The 13,581-nt window shown below is 40.1% G+C and overlaps 1 protein-coding gene across 1 annotated transcript in view; it reads left to right on the forward strand.

Annotated features, from left to right (window-relative positions):
- SYT17 (synaptotagmin 17) overlaps nucleotides 1–13,581 on the forward strand; it is a 124,131-nt gene that overhangs the window by 14,666 nt on the left and 95,884 nt on the right. Inside the window, exons 4-5 of the mRNA XM_030212181.1 lie at nucleotides 7,932–8,080; nucleotides 9,712–10,331. Of these exons, the coding sequence (XP_030068041.1) occupies nucleotides 7,932–8,080; nucleotides 9,712–10,331 (769 nt within the window). The remainder of the gene's footprint in view (nucleotides 1–7,931; nucleotides 8,081–9,711; nucleotides 10,332–13,581) is intronic.

Genomic DNA, 13,581 nt, shown 5'->3' on the forward strand with positions numbered 1-13,581 from the left:
ATCCAGAAAGGGAAGAAGCCCCACAAAGAGAGAGAGACACACACACACCCCTGCACAGAGTGTCCAGACTCCAAAGGAACTGTTTTTAGAGTCTGCCAGCATGAGTGTCTGCCTCAGGAGGATCCAGCACAGCAGCCTGCTGGTTCGAGTGTCCACACCTAAGTGAGCCTGCCCTGGGGAAGGAGCTGCCCAGCCGAAGTCTCGAGCCCTGTGAGTGCCTGCAGTTAAGGGCCTGCCTTTAGGAGGTTTAGTTTAGCAATCCATCAGTTTGAGTAGAGGGTGTATAACAAAATAAAAGAAAAGGGGTCATGTATTGGGAGGGCTAGATAGGAATTTCCCTTGCTTATCTTTTTATTTGAATTTAGTTAGCCCACAAGGTCCCTTGCCAAAGAAAATACTGATTGAGGTTAGCACACACAACGAGCACAGGGAGTCAGGATTTTCATTTTTTGAGTTCTTTGAGTCAGAGAAGTAGGTATCCTGGAGTTCCTGAGCCGGTGAGCTGACCTCGCCAACTGAGGAGACGTGGATGTGGAGAAGACCAAGGTACCCAACGCAAGAGAGCAGCGATGCTAGCGAAGATTTGATACACCAGTAACATTATTGTGTGCACACAAATTGAAATATATATATATATATATATCAGATCTAAGTACCATAATTGGGGTTGTGTACATGTTTGGGATGTTTTATGTTATTGCAGAAGTGGGGTCAGGGTCTTGGTAACTGTAATTGTAGTTTTGAACATCTTATTGCCTTTGTAACATCACAAGGTATTTAACACCTTGCACTTGTTTTATTTAATACTATCAAACTTTAACAATTGGTACCAACTTTAAGGAACATAACCAAGTGTTTCTATTTACTTTACCATTTAATAAAATATTTAATATTTTTCTTGTCAAATTCTTTGGTTGCGTGGAGTTTATTTGGGAACCCTATTTGAAACTGAGACATTCCTATATATCTATTTCTTTACATATTGTAATTATCTGCTCCACCACTAGGGGGGTTTACAATATATTGGAATTATTCTGTTAAATCATGGGCTGAGAAGCTTGAACAATTAACTAAAACAGCACAGACTTCAAGCTAATGCTATTAAAAATCTTTTTTCCCCTGTGAATGATGGTGGGGACTTTGGATAATGTTCAAATTCTTCATTTTCCTAAGAGGTTTAAAAGATATATGATGAAAATACTGATGGTACCTTAAGGTAAACTTCTCCCATTGACTCACATTTGTTATCTACCAATGGGGAGGCGTGGGTTGCAGATGCAGGAAGAAGCAGAGGTTCAGATGGAATTTCTGAGCTTAACAGTCCTCTTGGAAATATCTGAAACAGTGACCTCAACTACTTTGTTGATTTTCTTTGTTTTCTCAATGGATAGAGAGGTGCTGCAGTGGACTTTACATAAAAGGTCTCAGGTACACATGTCACTGTTACCCCCTTATGTTATATGGTGAGTCCTCCAGGAGCAGAAAAATCTATCTATCTATCTATCTATCTATCTATCTATCTATCTATCTATCTATCTATCTATCTATCTATCTATCCTTTAAAGTAGGATTTTAAGGGCATGCTACACAGGTGATGTTACTGATGGTTTATCCTCAGAAGACAAGACAACATTTTTATTACTAAGAAATGAGATGGTAAAAAAAATAAAACCATATTAATATTGTTATACCAAACATGACATTTACGGGGAAATCTTAAAAGGAAACCAGCCGCCAGCTGGACGACTCTAGGTCATAGCAATAAAAATTGCTGCCGGTTCTTCTGAGTAAACCTCGCTGCATCTGGGATTACCCATACTTGATGTCCCAAGAAGGATTGAGTCCTACACGTAAAATACAGCCTCAAAGCAATTATGTCTAGCAACTTCTGATACAAATGTTGCTATTAATGTAAAAGATGGTGAAGAAGCAACTTGATTAAAGCATCAAGTTTATTAGCAACATCAAATACATTTAAACTATCCTCAGATGGCTCTGTTCCTACAGATTGATGTTAGTCTCCACTCTGAGACATACTAGGAATATAAAAAGCTTTAGTAAATTCAGGAAGAAAATCCAAAGATAAAGCCAAAGTATCTATCATATATTTCTTTAACATTTTTTTCAGCAGTTATACCAGTTTGTCTTGGAAAATTAATGAAATCTAAATTATTCTTCTTGGATATATTTTCTAATGTTTCCAATTATTTTCTGAATAACCAAATTGCCCTTCACATCTGCTGCTTCAAAAGGAGTCTATCCTATCCATTTTCATTTCCCAAGTGGCTTCTTGTTTCTCTTGGTCTATCGCTATACTTTTTTCTGAAACAGTTCCAGAAAAAAAACAGAGATGTGATCTTCCACATTTTAAAATTTGGAGAGGAGAACTCTTCCTAAATTGTCAATAGCAGTCCATAATGATTCAAGAGTAATTACTGAGATTTTTTTCAAGGGATTGTAACATATATTGCCCAAAAGAGTCTGAGCCCATAATATTGGTTCCTGGATAAATATCTGTAGTATTTTCTATAACAATTTTTCAAGTTACCTTTCCCTCTAGAATTGGGATTACAGGAGATGCCTTTGAGGATATCTCCACAGCATCAATGCCAATGAGCGTTTGACCTTCTTCACCCTGTGCTCTAACCAGGACAAAAGTTTCGGGTTGCAGTGGGGCCCTGTGCTCATCTGGGATCAATGAGATGTCAGAAGCCTGGGGAGATGTTGCTTCTCTACCAATCTGGCTGTCTCCCAGTGGTTGACCTAGAGATGTACCTTGTGGAGCTGAGGCCATTAATTGTACCCACTGCCACAGCACCTGCAGCCCAGCTCAAAGAAGGTCATGTAGGAAACAATATCAAGGCTTGCAGCATCTACTTCGTGGCTGCCATCTTGCCCCACCCCTTGTCTTCTTTATTTTGATATCTAGAGGGTATAGAAACTCTCTAATTTGTAAGGGAGATATTGGTGGAGACAAGATTCTAATGAAGGTCTGGAAGTTATGGATGATGGCTCTGGCTGCTCATGAAATGAGGCCACTTGACTGTGACCTGCTGAGAGCTGAATAGTGCAGGAATTGTCTGGACGTTGGAGTCATGGGGGTGGGATGTACGCTGACTGAGAACACCTTTTCAGTCTTGTCTCCTTTAAATTTGTACACTGAACACCCTTTTCAGTCTTGTTTTCTTTATATTTATTCATTAAGGGGTCCTTTTACTAAGATGCGCTGAAAAATGGCTTGCAGTAGTGTAGGTGGGTTTTGAGCATGCACTGATTCATTTTTCAGCGCGCCTGTAAAAAAGGCCTTTTTAAAATTTTTGCCGAAATATGGCGGTGCAGCAAATTGCCACGTCCCACGTGCCCACTTTGGGTCTGCAACCTTACCGCCAGCCATTGACCTTGTGGTAAAGTCTCACGCAGTAACCGGGTAGTAATGACCTACACACATCAAATGCCACTTGGTGCACGTCTGATGCGCGCGTCCGAAAATAAAATTCAGCCGCATGTATCGGCTGCAAGCCAAAAATGAAAAGACTGCAAAAGCCACACGGTAGCCGGGTGGTAACTCCATTTTGGCAGTTAGATAATATATATTCTATTCTCTACCAATTTCATTAACCTGCACTGCAAGGTTTAAAGACATGTGCTCAGAACATAAAGACCATATATTTAACTTTAAAAATGTTTATTTACAATACAGGTAATGTAATAATGTTACAAGAGAGAGGCAGTTTTTAAGAATCTTTCACATGGGAAATATGCCTTCAAGATTAAAAGTTCTGAATTATAAATTAAGCTGGATAATGGTAACTCACTTTGATAGAAGCTGCTGGGTGGAGAGATGAAGATCCTTGCTGAAACAGAAGTCTTTTGTTGTAGAATTGTTGTTGCCTGGAAAATTCTTATCAGGGTGTGCGTGAAGTCCAGCAGAGAGGCAGAGCGAAGAGAACCAGATCCCAAGAGAGCCAGAGCTGGGCATTTTCCAGGCTTGTTCTATTTTCTTGCTGGACCCTAGGCTGAAATCAGGTGGGGTGTCTGAGAACTGGCTTCATCTGGTTTTTGAGATGGGGCATAGTAACTGGTCACATGTTTAATGACATCATAAGACTTTCTGTCCGGACATCTGCTGTGATATACACATCTATAAGGCATCTGACAGGATTACAAGAGTCTGTCTGAGGGGCTTCTTTTGTCAGATTAGATAGCTAGATGGGCTTTTCAGTCTGAGCCATTGTCTGAGAATAGGTGGAGTTTCACTGTCTTTTGTTAACTGTAGTCTCTGTGATTGCTGTCCATCTTCAGAGTTTTATTCTCTGGAGATGTGTTGATGGACTTAGGTAACCACCCAGCTAGTTTTTGTTATCAGTAGTTTCCAGGGGGAAGGGGAAAGTAAAGTCTTTGCAGCTGTATATTATATATATATATTCTGATCCAGCAAAATCAATAACTCTGACAATTAAACTCATATCATGGTACAGCGCGTGTTGGGCACACGTAGACGCTTTTGCGGCTTAGTAAAAGGGCCCCTAACTGAGCACACCTTCTCATTTTTGTTTTGTTTATATTTGCACACTGAATACATCTTTTCAGCCTTGTTTCCTATGAACTTGTATATTAACTGAGCACATAGTTCATTCCCGTTTCCTTTATATTTGTACACAGACTGAGTATACCTTTTCAGTCATGTTTCCTTTGAATTTTTATGCGAACTGACTGGACCAGGTCTCACAAATCCTTCTCTCCCTTAGTTGTTAGAAGCAGCAGGCAGGACCTGGCTGAGCTTGTGCTTTCAACACGTAGGTGGAAAGGATTCTTTGGAAACAGAACATGTCGACCTTTATAGAGGTTTAAGAGGCCTTTCAAGAATATTTACGTAATCCAACTGCATCACTTTTGGGCACGTTATAAAAGATGTATTTTAGGACTTGTTTCCTTAATGCTCTTGAAATGTTGAAAACAGCATGAATTACTTGGCCAAATGGTACATGATTGAAATAAATGAAAATAAATACAGACTGCAGAAATTAAGGTTTACGTCACTTCTGCCAAATAGCTGTGTTTTGCTCTTCGAAACTTAATGAATTTTAAATTCTGGGTTGTTTTTTTTGCAGCTATCTTGCTAGAAAAATCATATTAGAGTGCGTTGCACCTATGGGAACTTATTACTGTTATGATAGAAAGGCTTAGGCAGCAGTTCCGTAAGTTGGCACCTCCTTTTGTACACCCTGATACTGCAACAGAATAGTAGTGCAAATCTGCATTGGTGTGCCAAAAAGAAGACACGCCTGTTTATGCCAAGACAAACTCAGTTATAGTTCGGCATACAATCAGTTAAAGTGGTGAAGGGAGTGTATAATCAATCACTTTCAGTATACTCAACTTCACATGAATTATATCTTTCTACCATTTAACACTTGAAGGCATTTGTTTTTTATTTTAGGATCATCAGATACGCGTACCTCTCTCTATAATGGCTGTAGATTATTATGAGCCATTAGAGAGATAGGTACGCATATCTGATGATCCTAAAATTTAAAAAAACGCCTTCGAGTGTTAAATGGTAGAAAGATATAATTCATGTGAAGTTGAGTATACTGAAAGTGATATGCCAAGGCAATGGCAGACATAGGAGGGTGCATCTAGATCTGTCAATCAATGTGCACATCTGATAGCATTATACTTCCATAAGATGTGTGCATTGATGGGTGTCCATGCTCCTCCCACCAGATGCATAGCTAGGGGGGCACAAGGGAAGCAGTCACTCCACCAGATTTCATAAAATGGTGACTATGCACCACAGGCATCACTATGGGTTGCACATTGTTCTCTCTTTCCCCTGTCCTGTGCAGTCTGGTATCTCTCTCATCCTTCCTACCTCCTCTTCGGTGGTCCTCCTGTGTTTCTGTGGCTGCTGGCACATGAGCAAGTAAAGCAAAATGCCTCTGGCTGCCACCGAAATTGCTCCCTCTACTGTGTCCCACCTACCCAGTCACAGGAAGTCATGTCAGAGAAGGTGGGACACCGTAGAGGGAACACTTCCAGGGCTAGCTGGAGGCAGTTTGTTTTACTAGTTGACATTGCTGGCAGCCATAGAAACACCAGAGGACCACCAAGGAAGAGGAAGGAAAAATACAAGACCTGGGAGGGGGGAAGGAAGAGTAAGAGAGATGTCAGACTGTGAGTAAGGGAAGGGGATGAGAAATGCCAGAAAGCAGGGAAGGGGGAGAGGGACAGAGATGGCAGATCATGGAGGGGGAGGGTGTTGAACTGGAGAGGGAGTGGAAGGAAAAGAGAGCTCAGATGAGGGGAATTGATGCAGGACCCATGAGGGGGGGAGAGAGAGAGAGAGAGAAGGGGTATGTGCAGTACCATGGAGAAAGGGGCAAGGGAGAGAGGGAGAGATGCTGGTCCTGAGGTGTGGTGGGGTGGGGTACGATGCAAAAAAAAAGGGAAGAGAAAATATACTATACATGAGAGGGGCAGGGACAAGAGGAGTGATGCTGGACACAGGGGGAGGGATATGGGGACACAGGGCAGATGCTGAACATTGGGAGGCGGACAGGGACATAGAGGCGAGATGCTTTACAGGAAAGATAGGGACACAGAGGGAATGATGGTGGACATGGATTATTTCGTAAGCTGCTGAAGGCATTTCTATTTGATTGATCTCTTACCTACACTAGAGCTTGTTAGTTCCAGAGCATGTTAGGTAATTTGTTTTTGTTACTGTACAGAGGCATTTTTTTTATTATCCATTTCTTGTGTATGCTTACATTATTTGCATTGTACTGTAGTAATTGTTTCCTGTTATCTGCATTGAACCCAAATTTGTTTGGGATAATGTGGGATATAAATGTCTCAAATAAATAAATAAAAATGTCAACTGGACAGGGGATCCTAGAAACAGCAGAAGATGGATGGCACTTGGGGGGAAGGGGAACAGATCTGAAAAAAGGAGGAATGCAGACAGAAGATGAATGGAACTAGGTGGAAGAGGGAGACAGAACTGAAGATGAATGGGGGTGGGGGGGAGAAGGGGGACAGATCAGAAGATGACTGGGACTTGGTGATTGAATGAGTGAGGGGAGCCTTTTACCTCTGTGTAGGTAGGTTGGCAATTTTTGGTTGTTGACTTATTGATGTATTTTAAATGCTGTTTTTATTTGTTGCTTTTTTAATCATTAGTTTGTGATGTTTGTTTTTGTTATGTTTATTTTATTGTGTATGTCATTTTCTAATCTGCTTATAATACCTGAGATAATGTGGACTATAAGATGTGTTCAATAAACATTAATAGTATGTGTGAAATGCTAGCAGAAAGGAGCAATATTCAGACCATGGGAGGTAGCTGGCCTGCCTCCCGTGGTCGGTGTTGAGCCTGGATATTCATTGCCAATCTGTTTCCGATGATTGGCTGGTTTCAACTCAACTAGTCAAGTCAATATTCAGTGCTGGCTGGTTAAATTGAAACTGGCCAAAAATAGGCCTGCTATTTCGGTGGCCTGATTTGGCTGCCAAACTTAGCTGGCAATTCGCTGAATATTAGTGGATAACAGGTTATATCGCATGATATAACTGGTTATTCGCTAAGCAGCACTAACCAGCAATATTCAGTGGGAGATAGCTGGCTATTTCCTTCTGAATATTGCTGGATAGCCAGCTAAGTACCATTTAATCGGCCAGGAGCCGTTCCTGGCCAGTTGAGTGGTTTTATATATCCGTGGGAGGAGGGAATATTAAATTTAATCTGTAATTCCAACAGAAGCCAATGTATGACCATAACAGTGAAGAGCTCTGTCCCATGTGAAAAAGGAGCAAAAAGCAAGATAAAACTGATCATAAGAGTTTCCTTTCTGTTTTAGTAACTGCTAACTATAACTGGTTAGCATTAAAGGGTAATTTTAAGGCGCTGAGATTTGATTTTTCAACAGGATAAGCAATAAAAATGAAGAAAAGGAAGGTGACTCAGATAATGCAGCAAGTGAACCACCTCCAACACCTCAAGACTCATCACCCGACAGGCGACGATCATCCTCAGATACTTCAAGGTCTACCTACAGCCTCACACGACGCATCTCAAGTAAGACTGCTATTCACGCGATTTGTGCACAATTTTATGCAACTGTCAAATGTAAACGGGGCCAATTCTATAAAGAAGGATCTAGCATGTAAGTTTATCGTTTATCGTTTATTCATTTTCTATACCGTTACTGAATTGCATACACAAACCAGAACGGTTTACGTTCTTTAAAAATACACAAAACTTTAAAATAACCTACAGGAACTCCATTTCTTTGATAGGAAAGCACGGCAAACCAAAGGCATCCATTCTAAGAATAAAAACAACAATAAAACAATCCATTCATAACAGATTTATATAAACAAACATATGTTTTTTTCTGCATATACATTCTGCCCCTGTTTCCCCTTTTTCATTCCAGATTACTTTCAAACGTATTTTGGAATAGGTATGTTTTTAGAAGTTTACGAAACTTAACATACGACTCTTCTAATCTGATAATTTTTGAAAGGCTGTTCCAGAGAGCAGGAGCTACATAGAAAAAGGCTGAATGTCTAGTACATTCCCATCTAGCCTTTTTTTGGTGATGGAATTATTAACCTGTTATCATTTAATGATCGAAGTGTTCGTATAGGTGTATAGGGCAGAATGACATAAGTGGCAAATATGCATGTAAATGACTAGAATACTGGTATTTATGCATGTGTGCACACATATGCATAAATACCAAAACTTTGGCTATGCACTAGTCTATAAGTACATATATATCTTACAAAATGCGTATTTGACAGGAGATCATGGACAGAGTCTGGGCAGGACTCACAAGTTACGCACTATCTCCGGCATTCAGATGCAAACATTTACACCAACTCTATGGCTGTTGGTAAGTGCTTGCACCTACCACATGCATATAGGGGTCCTTTTACTAAGGTGCGCTGAAAAATGGTCTGCGCTAGTGTACGCACAGGTTTCGGGTGTGCGCAGATCCATTTTTCAGCACGCCTGCAAAAAATGCCTCTTTAAAATTTTTGCCGAAAATGGACGTGCAGCAAAATAAAAAAATTGCTGTGCGTCGATTTTGGGTCTGAGACCTTACCGCCAGCCATTGACTTAGCGGTAAGGTCTCTCACGTTAACCGTGCGGTAATCACCTACGCGCGTCAAGTCGGAGTTACCGCCCGATTTTCTCCGCGTGCCAGAAAATAAGATATATTTTTGGGTGTGCGTAGAAAATGAAACTACAACATGGGCCATGTGGCAGCCGGACAGTAACTCCGAATTGGCGCGCGTTGGGCACGCATAGGCACCTACGCGGCTTAGTAAAAGGGCTCCTACTACTAGACTAGTAGGTGACTACTTTCCTTTTATAAAATAGGCTCCAGATAGGCACTCTCTAGGTCCCTAAATGTAGGTGCTTTGTTATAGAACTGTCTTCAAAATGCATTAGAAGTCAGTTGTCTGCTCCTCTTTCCTCTAAACCAAGTGTCTGATCCAAATTTGCACAAAAATGGATTGTTAGGCTACTGGAAACAAGAGCGAAACAGGAGGGGTTTTTAGAGTGGTTCATTCCGATTCAGAAGTCCTGTGACAAGTTCACAAGTAAATCAGTGACTGTTTTAGATGAAAACTTCCACAATGTTCTGATGTTCTCTTGCAAGGTTAATATTGTTCTTCCTTGTCATTGGCTTTTAGATTTAGAGTCGAGAAGGCCTAGTTCACCATTAATTGATATCAAGCCCATTGAGTTTGGAGTAATGGGAGCCAAAAAGGAAACTGTCCAGCCAACAGTGCTCAGAAAAACATACACGCCCGATGACTATTTTAGAAAATTTGAGCCAAGACTTTATTCGCTTGACTCTAATAGTGATGACGTTGATTCTTTGACTGATGAGGAAATCTTATCCAAGTATCAGCTGGGAATGATGCATTTTAGTGCCCAGTATGACCTGTTGCACAACTACCTAATAGTGAGAGTAATTGAGGCCAGAGACCTTCCTCCACCAATTTCTTATGATGGGACAAGACAAGACATGGCTCATTCCAATCCATATGTGAAGATCTGTCTGCTTCCAGACCAGAAGAACTCAAAGCAAACTGGAGTAAAACGCAAAACCCAGAACCCAGTATTTGAGGAGCGATATACTTTTGAAATCCCATTTTTAGAAGCCCAAAGAAGAACTCTTCTTTTAACAGTGGTGGATTTTGATAAATTCTCTCGTCACTGTGTCATCGGAAAAGTTTCAATGCCTCTAAATGAAGTAGATCTGGTGAAGGGTGGACACTGGTGGAAGGCGATAGTTCCCAGCTCTCAGGTAAGAAACTAACTTGATGCCTTTTATATTATAATGTTTTTGGCACCTTTGGGAATTTGTAGCTTCTTTTGGTGATATTTGTTAATTTACTTTGATCATGCCGATTTCAAAATCATTCATACTGAAATGCTATAACATTGATGTATAGTATAATACATCTTTCCATGAAAGTAATTGCAAATTACAGATTACAATCACAAAAGATTTTGAAAAAATTGGAAAAATGTCAGACAAATAGGGCTACACTGGATTTGACCCATGATTAATTAAGCCCAGCATCCTGCCTCTGACAGTGGGCCAGTCTGGCTTACTTGAAAGTATCCAGCAGATCCTAATGGAAAGACCAAATCCCTATTGCTCATTCCCAGAAGTGGCAAATCCTACATCTATTTATTTATTTAGATTTTGCTCACACCTTTTTCAGTAGTAGCTCAAGGTGAGTTACATTCAGGTACTCTGGATATTTCTCTGTCCCAGGAGGGTTCACAATCTAAGTTTGTACCTGAGGCAATGGAGGGTTAAGTGACTTGCCCAAGATCATAAGGAGCAGCAGTGGGATTTGAACTGGCCACCTCTGGATTGCAAGACTGGTGCTCTAACTACTAGGCCACTCCTCCACTAGTAGCAACATTCCATGTAGAATCTCAAATAGTAGCAACAGAATCTCCACTAGTAGCACCATTCCAGAATCTCAAATAGTAGCAACATTCTATGTTCCACTAACCACTAAGCCACTCCTCCACTCCTAGCTGTCTAATCATTGCTAATGGACATGTCCTTTTAGAAACTTGCCCAAATCTCTTTTGAACTTTAAAGCTTTCCATTGTATTGTATGTCAAGATACATGAATAAAGGGCACGTGAGTCCACAAATTTCAAAGGAATGTCCAAACATAAACTCCCTCCTCCGCCCCCTAAAACTAATAGTAACACATTGCAAAATGAGTAAAGGACAAATCAAACTTGGGTATACATATAAAGTATCACATACCATGTCAAATTAGTTTATCTTGTTGGGCAGACTGGATGGACTGTACAGGTCTTTATCTGCCATCATTTACTATGTATATATGCAATTAATACATCCAACCCCCATCCTCCAAACACCTAAATCTCTATTCAATTCTGTTCTATTCTATTGTATATGGAGATGTATAATTTGCTTTTAAACCCTAAGGTGCAAAGCAGAGAACAGAATAAGAAACTTCCCAATTGGAAGGAATTTACATAACATTTTACAATTAAAATACAACAACATCTTAAACATTACATTATTATTATTTATCAAGATGGTTGATTAAAAAAGATGTCTTAAGCGCCTTACGAAAAAGGCTATAAGAAGTAATAGTTCGTATTTCAGTTGGGATACTATTCCAAATTCTACTGGCTTGAAAGCTGAATGAACATTCCCAGCAAACCTTGAGCCGTTCCCCAAAATTGACTTGATACTGGATGTCTCTCTCTGTTATTATTAATCAAGGATTGTCATTGTTTGGTTAATTGTGAAATTTGTTTTGTATTAAGGGATTCCTCATATAATAGTATGAACAGTTGACCTCTGAAATATGTTCCTAACTCAAGCAGACAAATGCATCAAGAAAGATTTCCAAGCATGTTGGAAAATTGCCCAATTTTTAGAGTAACGTTCTTTGGCCGAGATCCGTTTCATTACTACCATATTATGTAACAGGAATCTCCATAGCTCACTCTCTAGAGGAAAGGTTTCCTCTACTTGACCACGATGTTTTTTTATTTTTAGAATTAAGAATTCTTTGATGGACAAACAGAATAAAATTTATCTAAAGAAACCATTCTTAGGGGTCCTTTTACTAAGGTGCATTGAAATTGGGCTGTGCTAGTGTAGGTGTGTGCTTTGAGTGCACAGATACATTTTCAGCACGTCTGTAAAAAAGGCCTTTTCAAAATTTTTGACAAAAATGAACGTGTGGCAAAATAAAAATTGGCACGTGTCCATTTTGGGTCTGAGCCTTACCGCCAGCCATTGACTCCGCAGTAAGGTCTCAAGCGGTAACCGTGCCGTAATCGTCTATGCACATAGAATGACAATTACCACCTGGTTTCTGCTACGCGCAGGAAAATAAAAATGATTTTCCAGCGTGCATAGCAGACGCACATAAAAAACGAAACTACTGCCTGGGCCTCACAGTAACCGGGTGGTAACTCCAAATTGACTCACACTGGGCACACGTAGGCGCCTATGCAGATAAGTAAAAGGGCCTCTTAATGTAGACTGATCAATAATATACAATGGCACAAATTTAGAAAGTGAAAAGGTCCTCTGGCAGGACCACTTCACCTGTAGAGAAGATTGTTGTTTTAAAGGCTCATGTTGGTAAATATACAATCTATCAAACATTTTGCAATACATTTCCTGCAATAGTGAATCTTTTGTAAATTTTGGGACATACTTAGCTAGTCAGGTTTTCAGATACACACAATGAATATGCATGTGAGAGATTTGCCAAGTCCATAGACCGCTACTAAATGGACTTGGGAAAAATCCACAATTTCGGGAATAACTTGTATAAAATGTTTGTACGTTTGGGTAGCTTGCCAGGTGCCCTTGACCTGGATTGGCCGCTGTCGGGGACAGGATGCTGGGCTCGATGGACCTTTGGTCTTTTCCCAGTATGGCATTACTTATGTACTTATGCATACAATGGAGGCAGTGTGTCCCCAGGACTTTGTCGAGAACTCCTGCTCTATGCAGATGCCACCCCATGATAACATTAATGGTTGAACAGGCTGTTGATTGTTTAGGAACTTAAAGGTTAGAGAAATAACGAGATCTACCATTGCAGAGATATGGAGCAGCATGTGAAATTCATTATGATCAAATCAGTTGGATTAGGGCATAGATTCAACATAATATCTGACTTACAGAAAGGCAAAGAACCCTTTTGTTTGAAACATTAATTGTGCTCTTGTAATAAAAACAACTCATTTTCTCCAGATAAAATGAGGTTGTTAATGGTTGCCATATTAAATGGTAACCATCTGATCAACATGAAATGTTGAATGGTTTTTTAAAGTTGGGGTGAGAATTATGTTCATTGATGTATCATACTTAATTGCATCGATTTGTGTGTTATGTTACTAATTTATGTATGAGAATTTGTTCCCAGTACTACGGATGGAGCAGGTGATACATTTTTAGAATAAAACAAATAAATAAATGTCATCTGTCATATGGATGCCCAGTTCCCCGGACAGGAAAGGTCCTTCTGCAA

Source organism: Microcaecilia unicolor, chromosome 8 (assembly GCF_901765095.1).
Source record: "Microcaecilia unicolor chromosome 8, aMicUni1.1, whole genome shotgun sequence".
NCBI lineage: Eukaryota > Metazoa > Chordata > Amphibia > Gymnophiona > Siphonopidae > Microcaecilia > Microcaecilia unicolor.